We start from the raw sequence: 13,811 nt of genomic DNA, 5'->3' as shown, positions 1-13,811 counted from the left end.
GGCCACAAATACATTTCCAGTTCATCCACAAATAAATGATTCCTGGATAAATAAATAGTAACTCATAATCTATTGCCCGCTTTAGCTGAAAGTCTGGTTAATTAAGTCTATATTACAAGATTATTAAGGGGCCATTTCCAAAACGAAATCTCAGAGAAAGAGGGGGAATGGCCTGAAATGTTCGATAAAGGTTTATGTGAGAGTGTCATTTAGACCGGAAGTGAGCTCATTCTTGTAAAAATGCCAGCAGATTACCTCCTCATTATATGCGTCACCTATTGTGCCTGGAGTCTTCCACCTACGTAGGTGGAAAAATGCATTTGTTTATCAAAGAGGTTGATTTTTTTCCTCTCTGAAAATCAAGAAACTGATATAGTTGGTCTCCTAAAAACTAACTCTAAGTTGGCATTAATGTCAAGATTACAGGGCAGCTAGTTCGCCCCCCCACGCCCCCACCCAAAAAATAATAATAAAAAAAAAATAGAAGAAAGCGACGTTAAATGGTTCACTTTGCTCCGGGATCACTTTTAATTAAACCTGGCAATAATATATTAATTATTAAAGTAATTAAAGGACTTCACATGACTCGTTCTGTAACGATAGAGCACCATTGTGGCCCTCTTTTGTAGGTTTTCATTTCCTTATATGGTTGTTTGATTTTGATCAGTCAGCTGTCACTGACAGACAATGACTTGACTAAAGAAACAACCAAAATACACCTCACACATTTCTCCGGGCCTTTCTGTTTGTCACACCATGCAAATGTTATGCCTCTAATCAGTTTGTAATCCTCTTATAACAGAGTAGATTGTTTCTCCGTACAGTTTCAGACCTGGCTCCAGGCTCCCCGGGCCTTCATAAAGTCTGGAAGAGGCCCACAGAGTTTGAAGGTGTCAAGAAAGGTCAGTGTTTAGAGATGATTCACAAAAAGTCGTGCACTCGAGTATCAGCCCTTTCTGTATGATGACAGTGCAGAAAAACTTGCTGTGTCATTGTGCCGCAGGCCACACAGACCTGTTTTACAGCAAGCTGGAAACACAATAAAGCCTCCTAGCAGACTGGGTTTTTTTTCAAACCTCTTATTGTTGACGTCCTTTCCTTTCTGCATTGTGCTGGACGGCACAATGCAAAACAGCATCAGGCCAAACACCCTCCATGAAGACTTTCTTCTTGATAAAATCTAAGAATTACACAACCTCCTTCCTTCAGCAGATTTTAGATTCCTGCTCTGGATCAAGCTGCTATAGAAAAATAATTCTTGGGTAAGGTTTTAATAATACAAGTGACCGGTGCAGTTGTGCAATACAGAGCGCTCTTTGTGCGGGGTCATTAGTGATTATGCAACATGATCTGTTTTCCTATTTTGTTTTTGCTTAACAGCCAAGTTAATGTTTCTAAAGTTTAACGCTTCATTCTGTCCAAGCGTGAGCCAGGAGGCTTCAGACAAACTGCAGGGTGAGAGCATTGATACGCACGGCGGTTTTTACTGGAACTCTAAAGGGCGGCCGTGAAACGTTAGCCCATAAAAGGAAGCCAGTTCAAATTATAAACTGACAGCGCTCCCAGTTTGCCCCCAGCAGATATCAGTGCCACACATCAGAGGTCAAATCTCTTTCTTTATTGTGAAACATACCAGTCAGTAAGCTGCGCCAACAGCTGTAAGTCAGCCAACTCCGGGTATAACATACTTTATAACAATCATTTTGACTTTTGAAATGAGTGCAAGAAGGAATGAACAGAGTAAGGTGAAAGGAGGGGACGGGAAGAAGTAGCAAACAGACTCAAAATCATCCGAGAGGGTGAAACTCTTCAGTGGATTCACGCAACTTCTGATGCAGCAGACATCTGGGAAATGCTTCTCGAACGACATGCTCAGTGTCAATAAATATGCACTCTTCATTTTTAACATTATAGCATTTTTAGCATTCTCACTGGCTTTAAATGTGCATAAGACAGCCGTTTAGACTCAAATGTAGGGTACATCCAACAGCTTTGACATTTGAATTCTCAGCAGCATAGTCGAAACAGCTCGCACTCATCGGATTGCATGTAACAGTATACAAAGTCAGTCTCGTAACTCACATTTAATCTCTGTAGCATACTCATTTATGACCCTGGCAGCTTCCTTTTTTCCTTGTACAACAAATAGTCCTCACTTGTACTCCTCAGATCATAGGATGAGCTTTGAAAGAAAAATGAGATGAATGTTGTAAAGCAGTGTGACGTTAAGCCTTCTAACAAGACTAGCAGTGTTTTAAACTCCAGCAATATATCAGCAGTATGGTAATAAACCCCAATCTAATCAAGGGAGGGGGTGATCTTGACGGGAAGACACGTTTGATAAATGACACCATCTTCTTCATGTGCAACGGGCCTTTAAAAGTCTACATGTTATTTATTTATTTTCCTAAAATGATTCTTAAGTGGGAGAATGTGCAATATATTAGCAGATTGTGCAGGTTGCATCGGCTGCTGACTGCTTTTGCAGCGTCCCAGTAAAAAGAAAAGGCTGGGAACGTCACTTAAAAGCCGTCGTTGCAGCTGAGTGTGTCCCACTGTTGCCACTGTGTTTACACAGTTTTCAGACGCACCTGCTTTCCAAATTTGCATTTCATGGGCAATCATAATCCTTAAACCAAGCTGCAAACAAAACAGGCCATTTCAGTGTCAGGGTATTTGTCTGGGATTTAAAACCCCCCCACAAAAAACAAAGAAAAATCAAAGAGACTAGCTGTTTCTCTGGTAGTAATGACACAAGTAAACGTGTGGAAAATGTAATTAAGTGCTTTCGAATTGATCTTTGATCAGCATATACTCAACAACGTCCTCTCTAGCTTCTATCAGGACCAAAATAAGAGATACCGTTAATACAAAAGACGTATAAACCTTCATACATCTCGGGTTATAAGTTTGGTACAGGTATGAAACAACAGCAAAAGTTTCCCATCAAGCTCCGTATGACAAATTAACAGATTTTAAACCAGAAATTATTTTCTTTTCTCGGTGAATATTTCCACCTGAATGTATTCGCTCAAATCCTCGAGGGCACTTTCTTGGCTATGACGTCACAGAGAGGAGTTACAGTATAAAACATTATAAGAAACATATTGAATTTTCATGATAAATTATAAATTTCCATATATACAAAATTCTGGTGTTTTTCTTCTTTTCTTTCTTTCTTCTTCTTTTTTTTTTTTTAAACATATGCACATATGAACAGGATCGTCCAATTGGTAAACACTAGTCCCGTTTTATCAATAGTTTCTTAGAAAGAAACGTATTCCTTGAAGGTTACAGTGAGACTGTTTGTTGTGATGTCAGTGATGATGATATTTCCCATAAAAGGGGAGGTTTTTTTAACAGGCGCTTCTTTAGATGCCTCTGTGGATATCTGCGTGTCCTCTGTCACAGGAGGTGCATCTTTGACAGCAGGCTCTGGCTCCGGCGGCGTTTCTGCTGGAGCTTGCTTCTTAGTCTTTGGGCAGCTGAGGTCCATCGGCTCCTCTTGACTACCCAAATCCTCGTACGTACATACACCGCTCTGGCGTGGGCCGTTGCAGTGGAGGTCCATAGGTTTATCCTGAGGTGGCGTGACCACAGTGCTGGGCACGCTGAAGCTCCTCGAACTCAGGTAGATTTTGGATACACTCCTATCCTCCACGGGATCGGAGAGCTTTCTCTTGCGGTCAGCAGGAAAAGAAGGGATCCGGATCTGGTCGACAGCTGTTGGCGTTGGAATGTTGGTGTCAACAGCCCAAGAAGTCATAGGAGAGCTAGCGGTCAGCTGTAAGGGTAAATCGTCCGGTAAATCAGCTTGACCACGAGCCACTTCGGTGTTGTATTCCTCTGCTGTGCTTGGTGAAGGTTTGGAGAAATGCCTGTCCTTTGGGGAACACTTTATAGGATGCTCCGCTACAGAGAGGGAACTTCCATTACAAATCTCTTTGGGGATACCGTTCTCCAGGTGCTCCTCCAATTTGGTTGCATGTGCTGGGTTGTTTTCTGACGTCTTCATGTTTTGGGGTTTGTCTTCCCTTGATGATTCCCCGTGTTTACCCTTTGCACCGTGAACCTTGTTACTGTCCATATATTTGCTCATGACAATAACAATACGTCCGTTCTTGTTTTTATTCTTGATTATCTTCATTTTGCTGCTAATAGCACTCGGCAGGGTTGCATCCTTGGGATTGGGCTTAAGGGCGTGCTCACTCTCCGCCTCTTTAACAGCCGGTTTCCTCACTTCCACGGCCAGCTCCTTGACTTTGCTCAGGCAGCCTGTGTCTTTGTCACGGATCCACTTCTGCTGCAGGGCCAGAGGTAAGTTCCAGCCTGGATTTGCAGGTTTACTCGCTGCCTCCTGAACTTTAACCACCTCTTTGAGCCTAGAGGCCTGCGTGTCGTACATATTTGGGTCGGGCTCATAGTGGTGGTGCTTCTTGCTGTTTAGCTGATAGATGAACTTCTTCTTGTTGCTGGCCAGCTGGTCACCGGGGACCTCCTGGCTGCTGGGCTGGTACTGATGGTGCTTCTTGCTGTTCAGCTGGTATTGCTGAGGCTGGGAGCGCTGCTGTGCCTGAATGGGATCAGACTTCAGGTTGCCTTCTGCATCCTGAGATGTTTCTTCAAAACCAGCAGGAATGCTTGATCTTCGGGCAAACGAGGGCACCTTCAATAAGAGATGAGACTCAATTCAGCAATTTACCCACATTTAGACAAAGCTTGCACTGTACTCCACAATACGGTAACAAAATAAAGAAAATGTGAGAAAACTGACTGAAATTCTGGGATTGCTTAAAGTAAAATTAAAGCTCTTAACCAGAGAAGGGTTAGGGTTAAGTAACATACCGACCTTATTATGGAATCTCTGCTTATTTGGCAACACTAAAGGGAAGTGCTTATAACAGCCAAAATGCTTGTGCAAGATTTGTTTTCAGAAGTAGTAGTTTTTCTAAACTGCTCCACCGAATTTGTCATGCATATTTTTTAAAACTGAAAACTGAACTGAGTACACTAAGATAGCTTCATTAAGACATTAGTCATAACAGAATTGTGTGGTCAGGCTTGACAAAGGGGTGACTGTACCTCAGGAGGTGCAGCAGGTCATCTAATAATAGGAAGGTTGGTGGTTTGAAGTATACTGAAACCCAAGTTACTCACCAATGCTTTCACTGGAGTATGAATGTGTGTGTGGAAGTACAGCAGCAAAGCGCTGCATAAGAACCAGTCCATTTACAAAGCCGTTTGTTCTTTTATGGGTTGGGCATAAAAAATAATAAACTAACATTTGTTGCTTGAAGACCTAATATAAAAAATTATAAAACCTATCAGCGATCGAATAAAACTATCCAACGAGCTCTCAGCTCGCCGCCACCCTCCCACCATGTTGCCCCCTCCTGCTTTACCAGTACAGGCCGACCACGCTGACGTCAGAGACGCGGTAGCCGAACGATTTGACTATGACCTCAGGTCAGTGAAGTGCCACCTGACGTGTCACGCTCCATCTCAGATTGTCGGCCACGTGTGACTCTGGCAGGATGGTATGCCTCTTAAGGAGTGACAGTCCATAACAATCAGCTCCGAGTCGCTCAAAATATATAATCACACTTGGCTCAGGTCATGTAAGCTCAGGCCTTTAAATGCCTGAGCTGAGGAAATTAAAGCGGAATGCTGCTTTGAACCATATATTTTCGTCTTGGGATAACAAATGGAAACATGAAAGAAAACATTTCCACTGGTACTGATTCACTTGGTTCAAAAAACAATGAAAAAAAAAAAACCCTCAGGCATAAGACCCAGTTTCAGAATGAGTGAGGAGTGAAATTCAGCTGCACCCCCCCCCCCTTAAAAAAACCAAAGAAAGAAAGCAACACACGATAACAAGACAGCAGCTCTAGCACACCTGACAGTATCCCTCCTGTTTAAGCCTTTGACAGATTCAGTGGAAATGTTTCTACGGAAACCGTGTTGTGATGACTCATACAATACCTGGAGAAAAAGATGTTTTGGTTTCGGCCCACGTTTTCGATATCCCATCAGCTGCTCTTGCCTCTCTCTGTGAAAACAAAGAATAATGGCATTAAATCTCATGCAACATGCTCGTCTCCCATAAACATATAAAATGCTTCATTTCCCAGACATCTTTAGAAACCTACACGTCTGACGCTTGAATTATTCAAGGTCAAAAGTGGAATTTTGATTTAGAGGACTAATGAATGCCCGCATGTGACCCACTGCAAAGCATTATGGTCCTTATTTGCATAGCTCTCCATGGTAATCGGTCCATTCCTTATTCTCATTATACTGAAGAAATTCAATTAAGGCTAAAGCAGGGAGAATCTCAAACATCCTCCCTCCTACAGCACACCCTTCCCTCTTCTTACATTCAATCTCTAATTAGGGTCATGAGGTACAAATGAAAAGGGATAAATACTACATTGTGGAGTACATCTGGGATACACCCTAATGCCAGGCCTTGTGCAAGACAACGCCTACACTTTGAAAGTGCAGGGTGAAGAGTATCAGATTAATAACAAACATCTACTGGAGCTGTTTTTATTGAGGGAGGAGATGCAGACGTGTGTTTTTGTAGTTGCACTGGCTAGACCAGGCCCGGTCTTTGAAATATTGCTCCCTGATATAAACCTCTACTCATCACTTGGCTCATAAATAACAGCAGTGGGCGAAGGCCGGCTGTACACAGGCGTCACCAGGCGCGAGTAAAGCCAGCCTATTGTTGCTACAGATGTTCAAACTATCGGCGCTGCCAGAAGATTGCAACAATAAACAGTCGATGCTGTTATAATGTGTATGATTTCAAAAAGGCGACTAACGGGGTGACCCCTATTCACAGAAGATTTGGCAATTACAGACTCCCTCGTCGAATCCCATCCCCCATCCACTGGGAGCAGAGAGGAATCCACACACACACACACACACAGTGCAGAGGCAGCACTCCATGACCATCAGCACACAGCCACACACACACAGAACCAGGCAGGCGGGCAAGCAGGCTGTGGGGGAATATGAGAGCGGTACACTGGAAACGTTGAAGAGCGCTTGCGTGTCAATTAGCCTTTTCAGAGAAGCAAATTCCTTTCCCCAGCCATCATGTCTTTACCCAGTCCCATGAGCTGCTGCCTCCTGGTCTACAGAGAGAGAAAAGATCTCAGGGGCTGCATGGGTCCAGCAACCCAGACAAGATGTAGTTGTTTGTGCGCTGTAGAGTTTGAATGAACTAACATCTCCACCTCTTAGGTAGACATTGACCCGTTCTTGATTGTTTTACGGGCCTCTGGGTAAACCCAGATTGATAGCAGGCTGTCAACACAAGCATCCAAGGTCCAAAATGAAGATAATTTCATAGGATGTGTCAAAACTGAATGCTGAGCAGAAGCCAGCCTAGCCTTTTGGCAAACTAATAGTGAGGAGAATCCCATCAGGCAGCAGCGTGGCCCTCCTCACATCGAAACCCACAACAAACCTGCTGTGCTCATGTCCTGAACACTAGTCACACTCTCCACAGTGCAGCTTATCCTCTGGCTCCTGACTGCACAGCAAATTAACGCGTCAAACATTATCACGCACAGATTACACTGCCTTTTAACTGTCCTTCATGCATTTTGTGGCAAATGCACCTTCTCCTGTTTTCTCTGTTAGATTGGCCAATGGCCATCCTTGTAGCTCTCAAGGCCAAAAATAACAACAACAAAAAAAAAATCACATTTATTATGATAGATTTTTATAAAGAGAAAATGGAGGTCCTCGTGCAGATCCCTTCAGTCCATTAGCACATTGGGGAATTCTCAATATCATATCCCTAGAGTTTTTACACCAGGGAGAAAAGGAGGGGGGGGGGGGGGGGGTTAGCGCTAGAGTTACTAGCGCGCCCCTCCTCCCATGCCCTTATATGGCCATGGCTGCACTGGAGGCTGAGCGGCCTCGTCCGAAGTCCACGTCTCTCTCACCTGTGTTGAAACGCGACGAGGAGGCGCGGGTCAAGGATGTTTTCCTCTGGCTCCCATGTGTTGTATCTGCAGAGAGGAGCAAACAACTGTCAGAAAGCTGGCACGTGCAGCCTGGCTTTTCCACCCCCAGCTGACAGGCGCACAGGGCTTTGCCTATGACACACACACACACTCCCACGTCTTCACAACTAATGTGCAGTTAGAAAGGAAAGCTGTATCCAGATCTCCAGTGTAACGTAAAAACAAATGGTTCCTGCTTTGTTTTTTTTATTTTACTGTTATTAAATCAAGATGATCGAATCTGCAAGGAACCCCGCTAAGTCGCAGTGCCCGCAGCAGGTTACCAGTCATAGGGACATCCACTGGCAGAGGGGGGAAATGTCAAACAGAAAGCGTCTGTGTGAGCTCTCCAAACGCTTCTCCAGCACCAACATGCAGTCGGCCATTTTAGCACTCCTGTCTCGTAAAATTCGCTGGCAGAGCAGAAATAATTAAAACGGGATTACATGGCTGTGCCTAGCCCCCCCTTCCCTCGCATAAATTAGTGAAGGCATCCGCGGATACACTGAAACGCATACCGACCGCGCTCTTCCAGCTTCTACACACACTCACGTGCGCGCGTACAAGTCACTGTGCACGCTCGCCCTTCATGGTTTGCGTTTTTTTAAGTAACAACACTTGATCTTGTGACATAATATTGAAATGCATCGTTTCGATGCAGAATCGCTGGAAATGCATTAGAAAGCGTGCAGTAAGACTTACTTGGGAGACCAGCCTCGCCACTTGACCAGGTACTCTATCTTGCCCTGTGATGGTGGAGAAGGAGAACATTTTTTTAAACCCGACATTTTCATCGTCCGCGCTTTTTTTTAACCCCCATTTCTTTCCTACAAAGACGCTTCGTGTCTCTTTACCTTTCGTATGCGCTTCTTTTCGATCCCCTCCACCGCAAAGACGTGCTCTCCAGCGGCAGGGAGCTCCATTCTCGGCTCAATCTGATCGAAAGCGGACGGGGAGTAGATGTACTGCTGGCTACGCACAGTCGATGTGCCGTCCGCTCGGTGCGTGCTGTGCGCGCTTGGTAGTTTTCCAGTTGTATCCGAATTCAACTGTATCCCCCCCACCCCACCGCTCTCCCTCTCTCTCCTTTGCACACTCCACGGTCTTGGTACTGAGCGTACAGACATTCACAGTAGTGCGGCTGCGAGCAGCTCTGTTCGTGCAATAGCTTCAGCTCGCCGTGTGACGTCAGGAGGGGAGGGGGGCAGTGTGGATTGGGGGACCTTGCAGAAAGGTTTTTTTTTTTTTTATCCCGAGCGTACCGGACGGCGGGACGAATGTTTGGGAATTCAAATCAATCCCAACTTTATCGTCACGAGCACGAAACCCGCCCCTGTAATGGTGCTAATGTAATGCTTTGCTGTCAAACGTAAAAGTGGAGACGCTCGTGAACACCCCAGAAGCCACTGAAATCACTCTGAATGACTTTTATTCAACTACACTTCACGCACAGGTGTAGGTAAAAGGCAGACTCGTTTGCATCAGTCATGCAAATTAAAATGAGCGCGATACTCCAGCAGAAGTTAAGGTGATCTGTTTCCAGCAGTATCGGAGCAGTCGTGTAATACTGCGAGTGATTGGGGCTGAAATTCCGTTTAGTCACCTGTTTTTCTGCTGTGGAGCAAACACTGGTTTATCAAGAGACCAGTCTATAAGCGCGGGAACAAAGGTGGGCCCCGACCTTTTACGCGAGAGCCCAGTGTCACCAAAGCTCGGGCCATCACCCCACATCAGACTAGCTGACTAAGTTATTTAAAAGTAGAAGTTCTCTTTTTGTTTGCTATCCCTCTCCGTGAATCAGCACAGTTGTAGATGTGCACAGTGGAGCTTTCTAACGGCGCTGTGCAAATATAGGTCACACACGCTGAGATAGTCAAACCAGTGCCATGTTCCCTGGGCTCGGTGCTGTTAATTTGACAAACGAGAAAGGGGTTGCTGTGCAGCTTTTACTCTACCTGTGACAACTTTAAAGCAGTCGAATCAGCTCCCACAGCCCCTGATTCGACCCCATCCCCCCAGAAATCACCACGATAGCCTTTTATAGCTTGAAATATTGGCCGTATCCACATAAAGACAATTTAAATCAAGCGGCATAAACCACATGAGCAGTGAGCATGTTTTCTGGGCTGTAAATGTCATCCACGTTTAGTCAGCTGATTTATATGGACTTTATTAGTGCACAAAAGTACAGTTTTTGTGCGTAAATTGTGATCGCAACAAACCGTAATCAGCAAAAACGGCAAATTTCGTTTGTGTGCGATGAGCCGATGCTGCCATAAAGAAACTAACAAGCCAAAAAAGCCCAAGCTTTTCTCGCTTCAAAAAAAAATTCAGCACCACAAGGGTTAAAACGAAGCCTCTAAGCAGAGCGGCAGCGAACAGCCTATTAAATACAGGCACGATATATCTCTGCCCTGCCATATAAGGTAATGGCGCAAAAGCGCCGAAATATCGCATTTTACACTCTTTAATTCCCGAGTTTGAGCCCTGAAATGTGTGCTGGAGGGGGTTAAGAGCCAACCCGTCACAAACAAGCTCGATTAAAGCCAACTATTTATGCGCTATTCCCGTTTTTTCTCCATGCCCTTCATCCGCGGCCAGGGAGCGTATACGCCCTGCTTCCCTAGCAACAGCACGAAAGGGGAGAGAGAGGCAGAGACACAGAGGGGGGGAGAGAGAGTGAGAATTTAAGTTTGTGACAAACAAACAAAGGTCGTGACAAGAAGAATACGTTGTTAATCTTTTCTGTCGAATCGAAAAGCGCCTTCAAAATCGTCGAGCTCCAAACTGCACAGACCAAAGGGGAAAAAAAAAACACAAATCTGGGAGCTGTACAGTCTTCACAGTCAGCTCTGTTTACTCAACAGAAACCCAAAATACAAATTATCTATCATTTTATGTTTGTACCGGCGGGAGGGACGCCTGATGTCTGCGTCAAGACAAAGACATTCATTTAGAAAATCCTCTGACTCTGCTTGTCGGGGAGATCTGATCACAGCGCAACATCATGTAACCTGAATATATTTCACAATGAGTCTGCAATCAGTGGGCTTCATCTCAGTGGGATTTAATAATCGCGCATTATTCTGAATTAAAACACTGTTGCCAACACCAGGAATGACACTTTTATTATTTTTACAGATGTGTGAGGATTCTTTTCTTTCTTTTAGATTTTTTCCCCTCCCACACGAGCTTGAGCTCACTTTATGTGGACCGGTGTGAATGTTTTATCACACCTGCGATTTCCATTTGTCCCGAAGCACTGTGGTAATTTTTCTGATCACTTTGGAAAGTCATCACATGTAGATCGAATCGTTTACAGCGCCACAGCTGCGTGTTCTTGTTTGGAAATGAGAAGGTTTCTGGTGTTCCATTCGCTCCCCGTGCCCTCTCAGGAATGCGCTCAGGTGAGCTCATGCCCTGTTGCACTTGTTCACCTGTGACTTTTCAGAACGAGATAAACGTCGCTCCGTGGAAATCGACCAGATTTCGAGGGCAGATTCGATTGCCGACAGTGAGAAAAAGAGAGAGACTCAGAGAGAGGGAGACTAAAAAACACACACACACAAAATACACAAAAAAGTGAGCGAGTATTTTATCAAAGGAAGGGCAATCAAAATCTACCGATGCCGATTCAGAGAAAAAAAATTACAGGTGGGATAAGTTTGTGTTGTGAGTCTTTGCATTTTATCCAGGAAAATGCGTCATAATAAACACCAAACGCGCCCAAGCAGACTGCACAGTCAACGCTGTTCTTATACATTTTTTATTAATTAAATAATTTCATTGTCAATAGTTCAAATTTTATGGACTTGTTTTTTCCTTTTTCTTTCCTTTTTTCTCCTTTCTTCTTATTTTCCCTAAGCACCAGAGTGTTTGCAGAAACCCCTCTCCACGTTTATTTTGTCCTTCCTGTGGCCCGTCAAGGTCAATCGAGCCGTTATCTAAAACACGAGGATAAACTCAGGGTCAACCAGTCTGTTTTTTATCTCCTGTTTGAAGGGACTCTTTTCAAACAACCTATGGCGTCATCCGCAACAAGGCTCTTCGTGCCACTGGTTCAGATTATTACTCAGCAGTGAGAGAAAAGAAACATTTTAGGAAACGTGTTTAGGTTGGCTACTTTTATATCAAAACTACAAACTTTTTTCTTTTTTTTAAATTAGAGGAGGTGTTGTGATAATCCTGAGTGGGAATTCTACAGAGGGGGGGAAACAGGCAAGATGCAGAAACTACATGGCTGTGTGTGTGTGTGTGTGTGTGTGTGTGTGTGTGTGTGTGTGTGTGTGTGTGTGTGTGTGTGGGCCAGGGTCAGGTAAAGTCGTGATCTATGATCTTTAGTCCAGCCTCAGCAGGAAGCATAGAAAGCTGAGTCTTCTGACCTTTTTTCTATTGCAACACCAATTCTTTCATCATTTTCCCTTTCCCCCCTCTTTCACACACACACACACACACACACACACACTCTGCATACACACAGCTGGCTCACTCGAGGTGCAATCCACAAAATGGTGGCTCTGGGTAAGCCAGGAGGCCTTCCCTCCTTGGCACCTGCCACCCGCTGCATCAGGGCTGCCAGCTGAGGGAATCGAGAGAAGCGAGAGGAGGGAAGGAGGTAGCTGGGAACTTGTGACTGTTGCAGTGTTCAGGAAAAAGGAAAAAAAAACGTTGCAAAAAGATGGAGGATGGAGACAGCAGAGAGGGACGAAGAACCGTGGCCAAGCATCTGATTCATTCCTCCACAGAGGAAAAGAGAAAAGGGTTGACTGGTTTAAGGACAGAATACAAGGACAGAGTGGAGAGGAGGAGAAGGAGGATGAGGGGTGGGGGGTATTGCAAAAATGTTTAGAGGGCCCTGAGCCATTCTCAGATTGCTCAGCAGGCAGTCATTAAGCTCCGCTATCAAACAGGCTGATGTGGCAAGGACATGCAGATGAAACAAGAATGGCGAAGACAGAAGAATCAGGGTCGCGCTGTTGCCGAAAACAGATTATGAAACCTCCGAATGACTGAAACAAAGGCTCTTTAATTGGCTACTGTAAATATGTGCTGTGATTCCCAAACGCGAGTCTGTTCGGGGATAATTACGCTGTTACAAAAGCTTTCTCCTTTCCAGTACCTGCATCCCCTTCTGCTTCAAGTGCTAACACAGAAATCTCTCCTTTCCTTTGTCTGCCCCTGACATATGTTTAATTATGATAATTGTAACAAATGAAAGCTATTAGGAAGTCATTCATCTTGCAGATTTTAATGCGCTATGAGGAACGGGTGGGGAGATTTGTGTGTGTGTGTGTCTGTGGTAGCTGGTGAAGGGTGGGGGGGCAACGGAAATTCCTCCTCCAGTGTCATTGTCACGGCCATTGTTGCGCCGAGGGGTGCTCCTCTGCCAGGGTGGCCCCACCACCACCAACACCCAGCGACCACCCTCCTTTCCTCCCTCCATCTCCATCACTTCTTTTCCTCTCTGCCCCCCCTCCACAAGCCTCCTTGCCTGCGAGGCTGCCGTCGTGTGGGGTTCACACCCTCCCCTCAACTCCACCGCCATACACTTTCCCCATTGATCCCCCGCCTCCTCCCTACCCAGGAGCCTGAGCAATAGGTGGGGGAAAGGGAGCCTGGGAGAGATAGGAAGGGGGGCATAGAGAGGAGTAGGCTTCCAGGGGGTTGGTAGGGGTGAGGGCCAAGGCCAGTGGAGGAGTAAGAAAACGAGGAGGAAGGGGGTGGTGCAGTGGAATTCTAGCAGACTGTAGCTGAATACAGGACTTGTCGATACTGTATTGAGCTGCA

The 13,811-nt window shown here is 45.1% G+C and overlaps 1 protein-coding gene across 1 annotated transcript; it reads right to left on the bottom strand.

The window, feature by feature from the left end:
* Positions 1–1,596: 1,596 nt before the first annotated feature.
* cbx4 (chromobox homolog 4 (Pc class homolog, Drosophila)) lies at positions 1,597–9,916 on the bottom strand. The gene is made up of 5 exons (XM_026165087.1): positions 8,879–9,916; positions 8,727–8,770; positions 7,965–8,030; positions 5,986–6,052; positions 1,597–4,666 (listed from the first exon to the last, which is right to left on the bottom strand). Exons 1-5 carry the CDS (start codon positions 9,149–9,151, stop codon positions 3,266–3,268), a joined length of 1,851 nt encoding a protein of 616 aa, XP_026020872.1. The 5' UTR covers positions 9,152–9,916; the 3' UTR covers positions 1,597–3,265.
* Positions 9,917–13,811: the final 3,895 nt, after the last annotated feature.

The sequence above is a fragment of the Astatotilapia calliptera genome, chromosome 4 (genome assembly GCF_900246225.1).
Source record: "Astatotilapia calliptera chromosome 4, fAstCal1.2, whole genome shotgun sequence".
Lineage (NCBI taxonomy): Eukaryota > Metazoa > Chordata > Actinopteri > Cichliformes > Cichlidae > Astatotilapia > Astatotilapia calliptera.
This window is presented reverse-complemented; position numbering and strand designations above follow the sequence as displayed.

Bases quoted from the DNA above. Each gene is read 5' to 3' on its own strand.
- cbx4 (XM_026165087.1), bottom strand. From the start codon at position 9,151: ATGTCTGTACGCTCAGTACCAAGACCGTGGAGTGTGCAAAGGAGAGAG. The intron at 8,031-8,726 runs GTAAGTCTTACT...TCCTCTCTGCAG, and splicing joins TGGCGAGGCTGGTCTCCCAA to ATACAACACATGGGAGCCAG. The intron at 6,053-7,964 runs GTGAGAGAGACG...TTGTTTTCACAG, and splicing joins CTCGTCGCGTTTCAACACAG to AGAGAGGCAAGAGCAGCTGA.